Here is a 14,926-nt window from a genome sequence, read left to right as displayed (position 1 = left end):
GGGTGAACCAGCCAGGCTGCAGATGGGTCAGGTGAAAACTGCTGTGCTGCTCAATAGTGGGATTGCACTTGAGAATAGTCACTGCACTCTAGCCTGGGAGACATAGCCAGACCCTGTCTCTTTATACAAAATGAAAGCAAAAAACACAAAGCCACCAGGAATCCTAGAGTTTTCACTCAGAAGTTCTGGGACAGGCATAACTGAAGTGTTATTTTCCTGAAACTTTCCTCCATAGGGACCGTGACCTTGGACCCCTATGACTTTGCCAACTCATGGGCTCTGAGCAGTGGAGAACAGTGGTGTGAACGGGCATCTCCTCCCAGCAGCTCGTGCAACATCTCCTCTGGGGAAATGCAGAAGGTGGGTGTCGCCTGGCCTGGGTGCACCTGGATGGTGTATGATTTCTGGATCTAAAAGACAGAGGGACTCAGTCTCATATCCTTCCATCGGGGGAAGGAATGGACTTACACAGGGTCCTTTCCTCCAAAACTAACTGTGGCTGGAGTTTGGTTAACTCTAATTCTAATACATCTCTGGGCCTGGAGCTCTAAAAATGGGACTGGGCTAATTACTTGGTGTAGTGTCTCAGTCCATTTGTGCTGCTGTAACAAATGCCTGAGACTGGGTAATTTTAAGGAACAGAAATTACCTTCTATAGTTCTGGAGGCTGGGCAGCCCGAGAGCAAGGTACCAGCATTCAGTGTCTTGCGAGGACCTTCTTGCTGTGACCTGAAGCTGGGTGCTGTGGCTCACTCTTGTAATCCCAGCACTTTGGGAGGCCAAGGTAGACGGATCACGAGGTCAGGAGATTGAGACCATCCGGGTGCCTGAGGCAGTAGAACAGTGTGAACCCGGGAGGCGGAGCATGCAGTGAGCACTCCAGCCTGGGCGACAAAGCGAGACTCTGTCTCAAACAACAACAAAAATTAGCTGGACGTGGTGGCATGTGCCTGTAATCCCAGCTACTTAGGAGGCTGAGGCAGGAGAATTGCTTGAACCCCGGCTGCGGAGGTTACAGTGAACTGAGATCGTACCACTGCAGTACAGCCTGGGTGACAGAGCGAGACTCCATCTCAATTAAAAAAAAAAAAAAGAAAAACACTGAAGTGCTCTCATCAGCCTCTTGTATCAGAGCACTAATTCATTCAGGAAGGCAGAGCCCTCAGGACCTAATCACTTCCCCAAAGCCTCCACCTTCTCATAACATCACTTTGGAGTTTAGATTCCACACATGGATTTTGGAGGGACATATACAATTGAACCATAGCAATAAGTAAGTATGCTTTTCTGTTTTAGACTCCAGTGCCCTCTCTTGTCCCCAAATATCTCCATCATCAGTCTCGCTCTGTCGCCCAGGCTGGAGTGCAGTGGCGGGATCTCGGCTCACTGCAAGCTCCGCCTCCCGGGTTCACGCCATTCTCCTGCCTCAGCCTCCCGAGTAGCTGGGACTACAGGCGCCCGCCACCACACCCAACTAATTTTTTTGTATTTTTAATGGAGACGGGATTTCACCGTGTTAGCTAGGATGGTCTCCATCTCCTGACCTCGTGATCCACCCGCCTCGGCCTCCCAAAGTGCTAGGATTACTGGCGTGAGCCACTGCGCCCGGCCAAAAGCCACTTCTTTCTTAAGCGGCTGTTGTAAACTTGAAATAGAAGGGAAAGCCTCCTCTCATATCAAATCAGCTGGAAGGAAAACTACTTCACGGTTGCAGACTCGGAAGGGAGTCTGCGCGAGAGGCTGTGCCTGAAGCGACACGGCTTGGATGGCAGGATGGCTTCCTGAGGCTGCTGTAACAAATTATCTCATACTCAATGGCTTGAAACAGTAGGCATTTATTTTCTCCCAGTTCTGGAGGCTAGAGTTCCAAATGTAGTTTCCCTGGGCTGAGATCAAGGTGTTGGCTGACTTTGCTCCTTCCAGAGGCTCTAGGGGAGAATCTCTTCCTTCCTTCCCCCAGTTTTGGGTGGTGGTGACATTTGTCTTGGGGCTCATGGCTTCAGTCTCTGCCTCTGGTCACATGGCCTTCTCTCCTGTGTGTGCTAATGCCTGACAAGGCTGGGAGGACCACCCCACCCCTTCCTCAGGGCCCTATTGCCACTTACAAGGTAGCCCTGCAGCGGCTCTTTCTGCATTACGGTTGCTATTCATGATCTCACTCACCGGGACCTCACACTGGGGAGAGAAGGGGTAGGTGGGCAGGGCTGGCCAGGACCACACTCTGCCTTCACCTGCCACAGGTAAAGATGGTCTTTCTGCCTCTCTGCGTGTTTGGGGGAAGAATGCCTTATGTGGGGCAAGACCTCACTCAATGGATAATTCCCTCCCCACTGTGGATCAGGCTGACTTGGGCTGGGGAGGTGGGTGCAGCTGTGAAGCTGAACCCCTGTGGGGAACAGGGGTTGCCCTTTTGGGATTGTGCTCAGAGACTCGTCATCTGAGGAGCAAGGGTCCTCGGTGGTGCTGTGAGTCAGGCTCCCTGGGAGGGACGTTTGTATGCAGGGGGTTTACTGGGGAGGCTCTCGAGCAGCCTTGGTAAGGAAGTGAGAGAAGCAGAGTTGGGCAGAGGGAGAAGTTGAACTCCATGTGACAGCATTGATAGAACTTCAGCGGGGCCTCAGCTAATCCTTCAAGGAGCTAGAGTGGCCCCTATTGGTCACTGGATGTGGACTGCCCTGGGTAAGGAGGTGGAACTCCCTTGGACTGAGGGCCATTCCTGAGGAATGCTTCAGTGGTGAGCCCTTGGCAGCCAACACTGGGCAGCTGGTGGATGAGTCCTCAGGCTCTGAATGGGCACCTACACTGTGCCCCGACAATGCTCTATAAAGTTGCTGTACTTGACAGCACCACCTCCCTGCCCTCATCCAGAGAGCAACCACACTGTCCAAAATGTCAACTGAAGAATCCCAAGGTTCATAAACTTAAAGAGGAAGGCTTTTCTTAAGAGTTACGGCCTGCAGGCTGGCCATCCTGCAGGCTGGGAAGTGTAGCCTCTGACAGAAACTGAAAGCAGGCACTTCAAGGGGGAAAAGGGTGGAACAGAAACTTACTCTGAAAGGATTGACTCAGTGTATGTATTTAACAGGTTATAGGAGGAGCTATGGATGTTCATAATGGGAGGAGGCATTTGCATATACAGTAAGCAAACGTACATGTTACATATATCCCATGTTCACTTTGGGATGGAGACTTAACATTTAAATACATTAACATTAGCCTCTGTAGGTCAAAAGGTGAAATGGAGGACACAGAGGCATCTTGCACAGCCTCTGTAAATCAGCCAGAACCATTCCGTGGTTGGTGGTCTCTTACCAGGAAGGAATGCTTGTCAGTACACACACACACACACACACAGATTAGCTGGGTGTGGTGGTGCACTAGTAATCCCAGCTAATGGGAGGGGTGAGGCGGGAAGACAGCTTGAACCTGGGAGGCGGAAGCTGCAGTGAGTTGACATTGCACCACTACACTCCAGCCTGGGTGAAAACGTGAGACCCTGTCTCAAAAAAAAAAAACCCCGCAAAAAGGGAGGGGCTGAGCTGGTTCTGTTTAACTCTTAGGAAAGAAAGTCTAACGGCAGTTAGGGAGAGTGTATAAGGAGAGGGGTGTTCCAGGAACTCAGTTTTAACATTTCTCTGGGGTCCCTTTGGCCAAGAGGGAGTCCGTTTAGTTGGTAGGAGGGCTTAGGATTTTATTTTATTTTCTCAAAACCTACAACCATGCACAAAGAAGGTGACCCCTGCCTATACCCAGGACCATGGTCATGATGGACTCGACAGGCCACAGTTACCTTTGGGCACAGGCAGCTCTGCAGAGCATGAGTACATGCTGCAGTCACCCGAGTGCACAGCCACTCAGCAGGGCATTAGGGCAGGTGCTCTGTGATTTTGTTCATCTGATGAGAAAACAAAGCCATAGGAAGTTAAGTAGCTGCCCAAAGTCGCCAGCTAGCGAGGTGCAGAGCCAGGACTCACACCCTGCCTGACTCCGTCCCTTTCCTGTTCTGGTCACATTGGTTCAGGTTACTCAAGTTATTTCTACCAGTGGGCCCTTGTGTTTCTCTTGGGGAGTTGGGCTCTGCAGGTTCTTAAGATTTCTTTAGGTTCTAAGACCCTTTATTAGCCTGGTGCAGTGGCTCATACCTGTAGACCCAGCTACTCAGGAGGCTGAGGCAGGAAGATCACTTGAGCCTGGGAGGTGGAGACTGCAGTGAGCTATGATTGCACCACTGCACTACAACCTGGGCAATAGAGTGGGACCCCGTCTGTAAAACAAAACCAAAACCAAAAAACAAAACTCTTTCATTATGTGTTTCTGTGGATTGGGCTAGAGAGACAGTATATAATAGGTCTTAATAAATATTGGATGGGTGGATGAATGGAAATTGGTGGTGGCATTTATGTAGGGATTGTGACCTCCACAATAATCCAGACTCCTTTACTTGTAGAAATCTGATTTATCTAAGTACACAAGTAGAGAAACCCAGCCCTCTCCTATTCCAGAAACAAAATAAAACACACCCACATCACCCGCCTCCCTCCCTACCTGTTTCCACCTCCCACGGTAACATGAGAAAGCTTCATTTTAGCTGGTTATTCATTCAGTGAGTTTTCCTCTTCATGGAACAATTTGACCTCTGACCAAGGAGCATGTCAGACCCAGAAAAATATTCTGAGTTGATACTAAATTTAGCTGCCTAAATTGTGAACAGACAATCTTATAAACAAGTACATTCCAAAATGTACCAGGTGTTTGTTGTTTCCCTTGGACTTTGGTGATGCTAGGTCCTCTGATTAGTCCATCAAAGTCTGCATCACCTGGATCCTAGCCCAGTAGCAGCACTAACAGGCGGACTGAGTTCTAGGACATGAGGGGGGGGGAGGGTGCTGTCTCGTGGAAGGGAGGAGTTTCCTCTTCTTTCCAGTAAAAGTTCTGAACCATACCCTTGATAGCCCTTTGAGTTTCTCTCACCCTGGGCTTCGGTGTGGGCACGGTGCTAAGGGTGTGGGTTTGAGTCAGCTTACTTTCTGGCTTTGTGAATCTGGGTGAGACACGTACCTTTGTAGAGCCTCAGTTTCCACATTTGTAAAACAGAAATAGTACCTGCTGGGTCATTGAAAAGGTAAGAGAGGGATTATACGTAGAGTTTAGCCCAGTGGGGCTCAACTGTTGTGAGCCATGAGGAGGAGGAGGAGGAGGAGAAAGAGGAGGAGGAGGAGTTAACTGGCTCCCCATCTTCTCCGGCTGTCCTGTGTTTTCCACCAGAGTGTCTCTGCCTTGAGAGTAGGAGCCGGCAGAAGCAGGCCAAGCACACGCCGGGCTTTAAGCACAAGCTTCAACATTCATTCTTTTTCTCCTTCCCCCTCCCAACTGTAACCAATTCCTTTTGGGTAGCTGAGCGCAGCTTGAGGGTAGAAGGAAAGCAGGGTGCCTAGACATCTCCACATATCCAAGTGGGTAAGTGACAGGAACCAGCTTTCCTTCTAGAGCTGCTTGTGAAACCAGATAGATTTCAAGTGGAGAGCGCTCGAGGTACTGTGTAAGAGGACGGATTTTCATAATTTCTTTTTTTTCCTCAAATGTACAGTTGTGCTGTTGGTGGGTGGGTCACCCTCGGATGCCCTTCAGTGTTCTCCAGGCAGGGGTGAGATGAAGGGGAGGTGGTGGATGCCTCAGCTGGTGAGGTGGGGTCAGGGTAGCCATGGAGGTACCTCTAATACTGAAACATGCCTTCAAGGATTTATTTTTTTTGGTCTCATTTTATTTTGCAAACATAGCCCAGTGCAGAATAAGCACTTGACAAATGTTTCCCTACCCTCGAAATACAAAGGAATTACCTCATTTATCCATACTGAGTGGGAGGTAAAGACAGGATTCTCAAGTCGAGAACCTGATCCTGAGGTCAGGTTGAGGAGGGAGACTGGGAGGTTTGTCTCCTGGAGACGAAGGGGAGGGAGAATGCAAGAGAAGCCTTGTTTGTCTCCTGGGGCACCTTTTTCAGGCTCCAGCTGTGCCCTAGCTACTCGCTTTGTCTCCTGGGTGCATTAAAGTCCTTACTAACCAGTGTCCTGGGAACAGCTGAAAAAACTAGGTACCAGGTTCGTAGTGTTGGGCTGAGGCCGCAAACACATGAGACCTCCCAGAGGCAAAAGCTCCTCCCAGCTCAGGACTACCAGGTTCAGGTTGTTTACCTGAGAAGAGAGGACGGCTTTGTCATCAGCCAATCAGGTAGTGTTTGCCCACAACCGAGGCTTTTTCATTGGCTTGGAAGCACAGTGACTCGTCTCCCAGGAGGTGATTAATGTGGTCTTTTGAATTGTTCACAGTCTGTGTAGTCCCACAGGGCCCCTGGGTTCAGAAGTCCGGTCTGGTAAATGCCGCATCATTTATGAGTGTCTGCTATTGTGGCTCCAAGGGCCATTCGGGGTGGCAGAGTGTTTTGTTGGGGAGTTCACACGGACCTTGGAACTTTCCTTGAGAGCCTCCAGAATCTACTCCCCAACCCTCTGGTGCTGTCTTTTTAGGGCATAGCAAGGAGTCGGCTCATTCTGAGAGCCAGGTCATATTACTTATTAGTTATACCTAGGGAATGAATGTTTCCTTGTTATGCCAACAAAACCCAATGCCTGTCTCTGTTGGGACTGATAATGGCCTTGTTTGATTGCATGCAAATTTGCATTTTTTTTGGCTTTTCAAACTGAAGGCAGGACGGTTGGAGTCTGGAGCCCCAAGCTATGAACATTCAGATAATTGACGTTCATTTGCAGGTAACTATCACAAAGTGTACATTTGAGAAAGAAAGACCTTTAGATCACTTTTAAAAAATTCGGTCAGTCTGGGGAATGCCAGCAAGGACTGAACCTTACAAAGGGATCTTGGCTTTGTCCTGTAGTCCTGTCTGCAACAGGAAGCCCAAGGCTCTGGGGGGCTGGACTTGGGCTGCATCCAGCTCATACCATGCTTTTGCTAATTAGAAAAAGGCACTCCTTTCTCTTTTTTTTTTTTTTTTGAGGTGGAGTCTCTGTCTCCCAGGATGGAGTGCAGTGGTGCGATCTCGGCTCACTGCAAGCTCCGCCTCCTGGGTTCACACCATTCTCCAGCCTTAGCCTCCTGAATAGCTGGGACTACAGGCGCCCGCCACTACGTCTGGCTGATTTTTTGTATTTTTAGTAGAGACGGGATTTCACCGTGTTAGCCAGGATGGTCTCAATCTCCTGACTTGGTGATCCGCTTGCCTCGGCCTCCCAAAGTGCTGGGATTACAGGCGTGAGCCACTGTGCCCCGTCAAAGGCACCCCTTTCTCAAGAAACTTAACCACCACCTGCTGGGAAATGGCCAAGACAAACATAATAACTGAGCATATAATGTACACGTATATACATGTACAGTGTCTACCATATGAACAGTAGTCACTTGGTGTGTTGCCACTGTGTGGGCTGTGTGGCTCGCATCATGACACGTGATGGTGTTGGCCTGGCTTCCTCAGGGAGGCACAGTCACTGTGACCATCGTCTCCTTGCTCAGGATCACCTCCGCAAGACGATCGTCTCTGTTGAGAAACTGGTGCACCAGCTATCACTCTACCAGTGGTGAATCATTGATCGGCAGCATCCACCTCCGACAGCTGTCTGAAGTGGAAGAAATTTCTTTTCATCAATGTTAGGAATCTTAGGCTCATAAAAACTTAGAGTTGGTTGAGAGTCTAGCAGATATCCATTCAACCCCCTACCTGCTGTATGAATGCTCTCCACAAACTATGCCTGGGTAGACAGGTTATGCTGTGACCTTGACTTTTAAGAGTTAAGTCTTGGCCGGGTGCGGTGGCTCATGCCTGTAATCCCAGCACTTTGGTGAGGCCGAGGCGAGCAGATCACGAGGTCAGGAGGTCAAGACCATCCTGGCTAACATGGTGAAACAAACAAACAAAACTGGGCATGGTGGCGGGCGCCTCTAGTCCCAGCTACTCAGGAGGCTGAGGCAGGAGAATGGCATGAACCCGGGAGGCGGAGCTTGCAGTGAGCCGAGATCTCACCACTGCACTCCAGCCTGGGTGACAGAGCGAGACTCTGTCTCAAAAAAAAAAAAAAAAATTTAAGTCTTTGAGACACTGTTGCTGGGTGCTTCCCAGCCATCTTGCAGACCTCAGCCCTAGGCGGCCCTCCTTGACTCCCTGGTAAATTCCTTCTTTCATTGTACACCCATTTGAAGCTAAAGCCCTGTCCTTCCGTGTCCCTGAATACTGGAGAAGCAGGTGCTTTTGGTCTGGTTTTTCCTGGTCTGGCTTAGGAGCTCACATCAGTTGCAGTCCTGTCAGTCACTGAATAGCCTCAGATTTACTGTTTTCCACTGGTCTCTGAATTTGGTGTTTATTGGGTGAACACAAGCCTTATTTTCTTTGACCATGTCTTCACATTCTCTCACTTCCTCCATTATCTTGTAGAACTCTTTCCCCTCCTGTGAAACAGCGTGCAGCTCACCTGTAATTCCTCTTCCTCCCAGGAAATCACCTGTCCTGCTTCAGCTAACAGTTTAAACAGTCATGTTGACTGAATAATCACAACATGCCTCCTCAATAGCCCAAAGAGGCACAGGACATACCCATTCTGTTAGAGACAAAGCAGTTCACTCTTCATGTTCTCATTAAATATTGCCCACGCTTTTTATTTGCAAAGGACCTACCAGCCTTTTCTGCTCTTTGTCCTCATGGTGACGCTGAAAAGGAAATTCACAGGCATGGAGGGAGGCGATGTAAGCCTAGTGGACTTGGGTCTCACCGTCTAGGCGCACTTCTGCCTTCCCTCCTCCTCCTTGCCTCTTCCTTTCATTTAATTGGCACTTTTGCTCTGGAATGGACTTGGAGACTGGGAACAATTTTGTTCCATTTGTTTGGTTGGTAGCGTAGTTGGGATTCATAGAGTCCAGTTGTCAGGGGAGAGCCTGGCCCAGAGAAGGTCAGTAGATCTCAAGGAAGGAGCCTTGGAACGTAGGATCCCAGAGAAGTTGTCAAATGATGGTCCTGGTTTTACAGATGTGGTGCCCACCCACTACGCCCCAGGACACTGAGCTCAGAGCTGCGGTTTGCAATAAGTACACACGTGTCTTTTTCTGTTTTGATGAGAACTGTCTCAAGTCTCTTTTTTGAGTCATTGATAGGCTTAAGGAATGAGGACTTATTTCAAGTGCTTTACTGAGGTCCCAGTGGCCAGTCCCTGGTTTGGCCCAATTCTCTGCATGTCCTCGTGTGAGTGACTTTCCTGCTCTGCCTCTCACTCTTCCCTCTCTAAGGTAAACAGAGCTCCATGGAACCCCCACATGGATAGGTACCCTTTCTTTACAGCAGATTCGCTCACCTGAGTGCAGGATGGGAGAAGGGCAGGGAGTCATTGGTTGTGTTGAGACAGTGGTCACCTTGGCCACTGTTCCCTTGGGGGTCTAACCTCATGGCAGAGGTCAGTGGCTACCATGGGGTTTTACAGATTTCCCTTGAGTTACACAGAACTTGGCCTTTTTAAAATTAAAAAATTTTTTTCTTTTAAATTTTACTTTTAAGTTCTGGGATATGTATGCTGAACGTACAGGTTTGTTATGTAGGCATACATGTGCCATGGTGGTTTGCTGCACCCATCAACCCATCATTTAGGTTTTAAGGCCCACATGCATTAGGTATTTGTCCTAATGCTGTCTCTCTCCTTGCCCCCCACCCCCCTGACAGGCCCTGGTATGTGATGTTCCCCTCCCTGTGTCCATGTGTTCTTATTAGAACTTGGCCTTTTACGTTACTAATTGGACAAGCCCTTGAGGAGAGTTGGATAAGGTCCCAGTACCCAAGCATTCCGTTCAAAGGCTTCCCTAACATAATGTTCTCAAAATCCTTTAACAAACTCTTGCTTAGGTGGGTTCCTTTCCCTTTCCCTTTTCCCTGTTGAGGATCAGAATGGACAAGAATCTGATGGTGCCCAGAAGTGCATATTCATTGAGATGTTTCATATGGCTTGGGAGATACAAGGTAGACTAAGGGACAAGACACATAAGAGAAATTAAACCATGAAAGACTGTCTGGGGTCAGTAGATGACAAATCGCCAAGTAAATGGTCAGTGATAGCACAGTGTAGGGGAATTAGCTCATATCACAGAGCTGAAGCTCTTTTCTTCCTGGGAGCAGGATGGGTGAGTGATTCACAAAGGGCTGCTTTCCATCCCCGGAGCTCGGCAGGCCCCAGACTGGGAACCAGGGTATGGTGCCTTGTCCTTGTGCTTCCAGCTGGCGTGTCCTAATCCCTGGAAGCTGCTCCGATGCCTCCAGGAGCACCAAGGAGAAGGTGAAGAGGTCCAGAGAGCTCCATGGCCGACTTTCCTGCTTCTCATGAGCCCTGAACCCCAACTGTCTTAGAGGAATACCAAGCTCTGCAGATACCATCCATTGGGTGGAAATCTATCAACCTGTTTCACCAGGTCCTTGTGAGTCAGAATCTTGGAATGCGGGTGAGAATCTTAGGCCAGCCAGAAGTTATAAATAGATCAGCTACCCTTCCCTACCCATCATTACAGGCTGACCAATGAGAAGGTATTCCCTGCTGCAGGGTGAATTCTTGAACCCACTACTTTGGAGCAGCTCAGGCTCCAGGTGCCTCCATATCTACCAGAGGCTGCTGCAGGGCACCCACCCCAGAGCTAGAAAGATCAGGGCCTGTGGAACAATATTGCACTCTTACGTATTAGACTTTCCTTTCTTTGTTCACTCAGTCCTAGGAATGTCCCCCTCCTTTCTCCTTTGTCAGCTGCTTGGGAGCAAACACAATAGCTAAGCTTCAGATCTCTGGCTCTGCTTTCTCTCCTCCTGCTGCCTGCCACTGAGGAGATGTGCTTGCTTTCCCTTCTCCTCCCTTGCACCCGCCTGATGTCTCCAGGGAAGATGCCTGGTCTTCTTTAATGAGCTGGAAATGTGATTAAGATGGGTCACAATTGGGTCTGCACACCAACCCAGGCATGGTGAGGTCATGGCTGGAGGGGCTGGGGCAGCTGCTCTCCTGCAGCTTCTGGCATCGCGGACAGGAGTTGAAAGAAGACAGGAGGAGCTGATGCAGAGCCTTGGAGCCAGGCAGATGCTGGAAGTGTGCAAATCGGCTGGCTCTTGTTTTACATCCCTGCCAGAATGGTTTAGCAGAGAACTGAGGAGCCAGCATGGATAGCAGGCAAATGAGAATAGTTACAAGCATTTGATTTCCTGGTGTCATCTCATTCGATTTCATTTTGCAGAGACCGTCTAGGGTAGGTCCAGGTATTGCTATCTGTCAATCAGGAGTAGGTTCAGCTGTGAGTGACAGGACTTACGCAATCTAAGTTTGTCTCTGATGTAAAGAAGCTTGGGGTGGGATGTCAGGGCCATGCAAGATCTCATGGTGTTGGGATCCAGGGGCCCTCTGTCTGTCTTCTCTGTTGTCTCCAGTGAGGGCTTCTACCTCGTGTACCAAGACGCCATTGGCGCTCAAGCTTCAGGCATCACAACTACGTTCTCGCGGTAGAAAGAGAAGGGACTAAGAAAGCAGCAGTCCCTTATTTTGAGGACACTTCATGGAGGTTGCAGAAGACCCCCTCTGCTTATAGCCTTCTGGGCTTTGCTTAGTAATATGGCTGCCCCCGGCTGCAAGGGAGGCTGAGAAATGGAATCTTATTCCCAGCAGCTCTGTGCCGGGCAGGCGGGAATTGAAAACTGAGGATTCTGTGACTGAGAAAGGAGGGGAGAATAGATCCTGGATGACTTTCAACCTCTCCCACTCTCCCCCTCTTTCACAGGTAGGGAAAAGGGGATGCAGAGAGGCGAGAAATTTCCTTTTCTTTTTATTTTTTTGAAAGAGTCTTGCTCTCTTGCCCAAGCTGGAGTGCAGTGGTGTAGTCTTGGCTTACTACAACTTCTGCCTCCCAGGCTCAAGTCAACCTCCCGCCTCAGTCTCCCTAGTAGCTGGGAGTACAGGCACGTGCCACCACGTCCGGCTAATTTTGGATATTTTTGTAGAGATAAGGTTTCGCCATATTGCTGGTCTCAAACTCCTGGGCTCAAGTGATCTGCCCACTTTGGCCTCCAAAAGTGCTGGGATTACAGGTGTGAGCTACTGCACTTGGCCAAGATAATTTTAAGTCACACACTTTCAAAGTGATGGGTTGCAAGAGGCAGAGGTTGCAGTGAGCCGAGATTGCGCTATTGCACTCCAACCTGGGCAACAAGAGCGAGACTTCGTCTTAAAAAAGAAAAAAAACAATGGGTTGAGATTCTAGCCCTACCATGCTTCTAAAACCTGAGCTATATCCACTGTATGACCCTGTCTTCTAATCTGATTGTTAGGAAACAGGAGCGGGAGGGCAGGATGGAAAACCGTGTAATTTGTGGTTTGGAATGGACTCAGGGTTTGCACCCTTTCTTGGTCACCCCTTCACTAGTTTTAAAAGCACATCCTCAGACAAATTTAACAGGGTTTAATTGAGCAAAGAATGGTACATGAATCAGGCAGCCCCCTAATCAGAACAGGCTCGGAGAGACTCTGGCCTGCCTCATGGTCAAAGATTTATGGACAGAAAAAGAAAAGTGGACTTTCAGAAACCGGAAGTGAGATAGACAGCTGGATTGGCTACAGCACAACGTTTGCCTTATTAGAACATGGTTTGAACAGTGGGCTGCCTTTGGTCGGCCAAAACTGACTGCCCCAGGAGGAGGTTACGGTGTGTTTGCATCTCCAGTTAGGTTACAGTTCATTATGTAGGGAGAAACCTTTAAACCTAACTTAAAATACGTAAGGAGGCAGTTTTGGCTAAACTTAATTTAATAATTGCATAGCAATTCTCCAGCTGTTTAGTCGCAGGACCCCTGTATACTCTTAAAAAATAATGAAGGACTTTAAAGAGATTTTGTTTATGTGGGTCATATCTCTTGATACTTACCATATTAGATATTAAAACAAATTTAAAACAAATTTGTTGATTCGTTTTAAAATAACTCATCATATTTTAATGTAAAGAACATATTTTTAGGCCGGACGCAGTGGTTCACGCCTGTAATCCCAGCACTTTGGGAGGCCGAGGCGGGTGGATCACGAGGTCAGGAGTTCAAAACCAGCCCGACCAACATGGTGAAACCCCGTCTCTACTAAAAATACAAAAATTAGCTGGGCGTGGTGGCACGTGCCTGTAAACCCAGCTACTCAGGAGGCTGAGGCAGGAGAATTGCTTGAACCCTGGAGGCGGAGGTTGCAGTGAGCCGAGATTGTGCCACTGCACTCCAGCCTGAACGACAGAGTGAGACTGCGTTTCAAAAACATATTTTTAAATAAAAAGAACGAGAAATTCCAAACCAAAAAATAATTTAGGGGGAGAAAATGACACTGTTTTACAGTTTTGCAAATTTCTTTGCTGTCTGGCTTCAGATACATTATCTGGATGCTCATATCTGCACCTGCATTTAAATCTGTTGTTATATCTCATGTCCCATAGTCTCGGAAAACTGCACTGCACTCTGGTGAAAGAGGAAAAAGTGCAAATAGCATCTTAGTAGTATTATAAAAACAGTTTTGACTTTGTGCACCCCTGAAAGGATCTTAGGAATCCCTAGGCGATCCCTGGACCTCACCTTAAGAACCACTGACCTAGGCCAGGCACGGTGGCTCACTCCTGTAATCCCAGCGCTTTGGGAGGCCGAGGTGGGCAGATCACGAGGTCAGGAGATTGAGACCATCCTGGCCAACATGGTGAAACCTTGTGTCTACTAAAAATACAAAAATTAGCTGGGCGTGGTGGTGCGTGCCTGTAATCCTAGCTACTCAGGAGGCCGAGGCAGGAGAAGCCCTTGAACCAGGAAGTCGGAGGTTGCAGTGAGCTGAGATCGTGCCACTATACTCCAACCTGGTGACGCAGCGAGACTCCATCTCAAAAAACAAAAAAACCCACTGACCTAGTAAATTCTTTACCCATTCCATGCCTCAGTTTTTAAATCTGAAAGGGTGTATCAGCCTTTGTCTGAGGAGAGCTGTGTTCTTTGGAGGCATCTTCAGGCCTCTGAAGGGCCCGTTTGTGGCATGGGGTGATGAGGTGGTCTCTGAAAGTACTTTAGGTGGACTGGGAGAGAGGTCAGCTGTGGAGAGGAGGTGAATTTGCCCCAGCTTTTCCTGAACGCAGGAGGATGGGCGGAGAATCTGGAGGGCCTTCTGGCCAGGGAGCCCTATGAGCCAGCAGCCCTCCATGACTGAGTGGACGGTGAGAGCCAGAGATGCCTGGCCTAGGCATCCCGCCTGGCTCCTGCTGCCCACACCACCCACTGGTGTGCATGACTGTGCCAATTCCCGCAGGTAAAGAGGGCATGCAGAGCCGTTTCTAAGCCACATGGAGGGCATAACCTGGGAGGAGTGAGGGAAAGGAGCCAGTGAGAACTTCACACAGGCAGGAACGCACACGGAAGCGTGTGAGGGCACAGGAACAGGCAGAAAGTAGACACCCACTCAAGGAGAGTTTGGCTAGGTTTGGATTACGATGGGGACCATAACTACCTGCTAAGAGAAGCTGAGGCTGCAGGCTTGGACCAGCCTCTCAGAGGGCAGATGTGCCTTTCCTGGGGAATCTGTTGGCAAGACTGGGCTGGAGTCTCAGTGCTCGGCTCAGCCGTGGTGACCCTGTTTCCCCTCCTGCCTGAGCTTATGCCGTTGGCTTCACCTGGCTTGGCTTCCCTCCTGCCCTGCAGTCTAAGTCCTATATTGCATCCAGGGCCCTGTGCAGACTGCCTCCTATTAGGCAGCCTTCCCTGGCGTCTCAGCTGCAGGTTTCTTGCTGCTGCCATTGGCTGCACTGGGAAGACACCTCTAGGTGAGGACAAGGTCTTCGGGCTGTTATGCAAACATCCCCATGGAAACACCCGGTTCAGGTAGACTGAATGCCAGGTAAGAGC

General features: G+C 49.2%; 1 protein-coding gene across 1 annotated transcript in view; it reads left to right on the top strand.

The window, feature by feature from the left end:
* The first annotated feature begins 218 nt into the window (after nucleotides 1–218).
* The window catches only part of VWF (von Willebrand factor), a 154,612-nt gene continuing 139,904 nt past the window's right edge, over nucleotides 219–14,926 (top strand). Inside the window, exon 1 of the mRNA XM_031936259.1 lies at nucleotides 219–360. Within this exon, the coding sequence (XP_031792119.1) occupies nucleotides 352–360 (9 nt within the window). The 5' untranslated portion in view covers nucleotides 219–351. The remainder of the gene's footprint in view (nucleotides 361–14,926) is intronic.

Source organism: Piliocolobus tephrosceles, chromosome 10 (genome assembly GCF_002776525.5).
Source record: "Piliocolobus tephrosceles isolate RC106 chromosome 10, ASM277652v3, whole genome shotgun sequence".
NCBI lineage: Eukaryota > Metazoa > Chordata > Mammalia > Primates > Cercopithecidae > Piliocolobus > Piliocolobus tephrosceles.
Note: the sequence above shows the minus strand (reverse complement) of the source record. Positions and strands in the feature narration are given on the sequence as shown.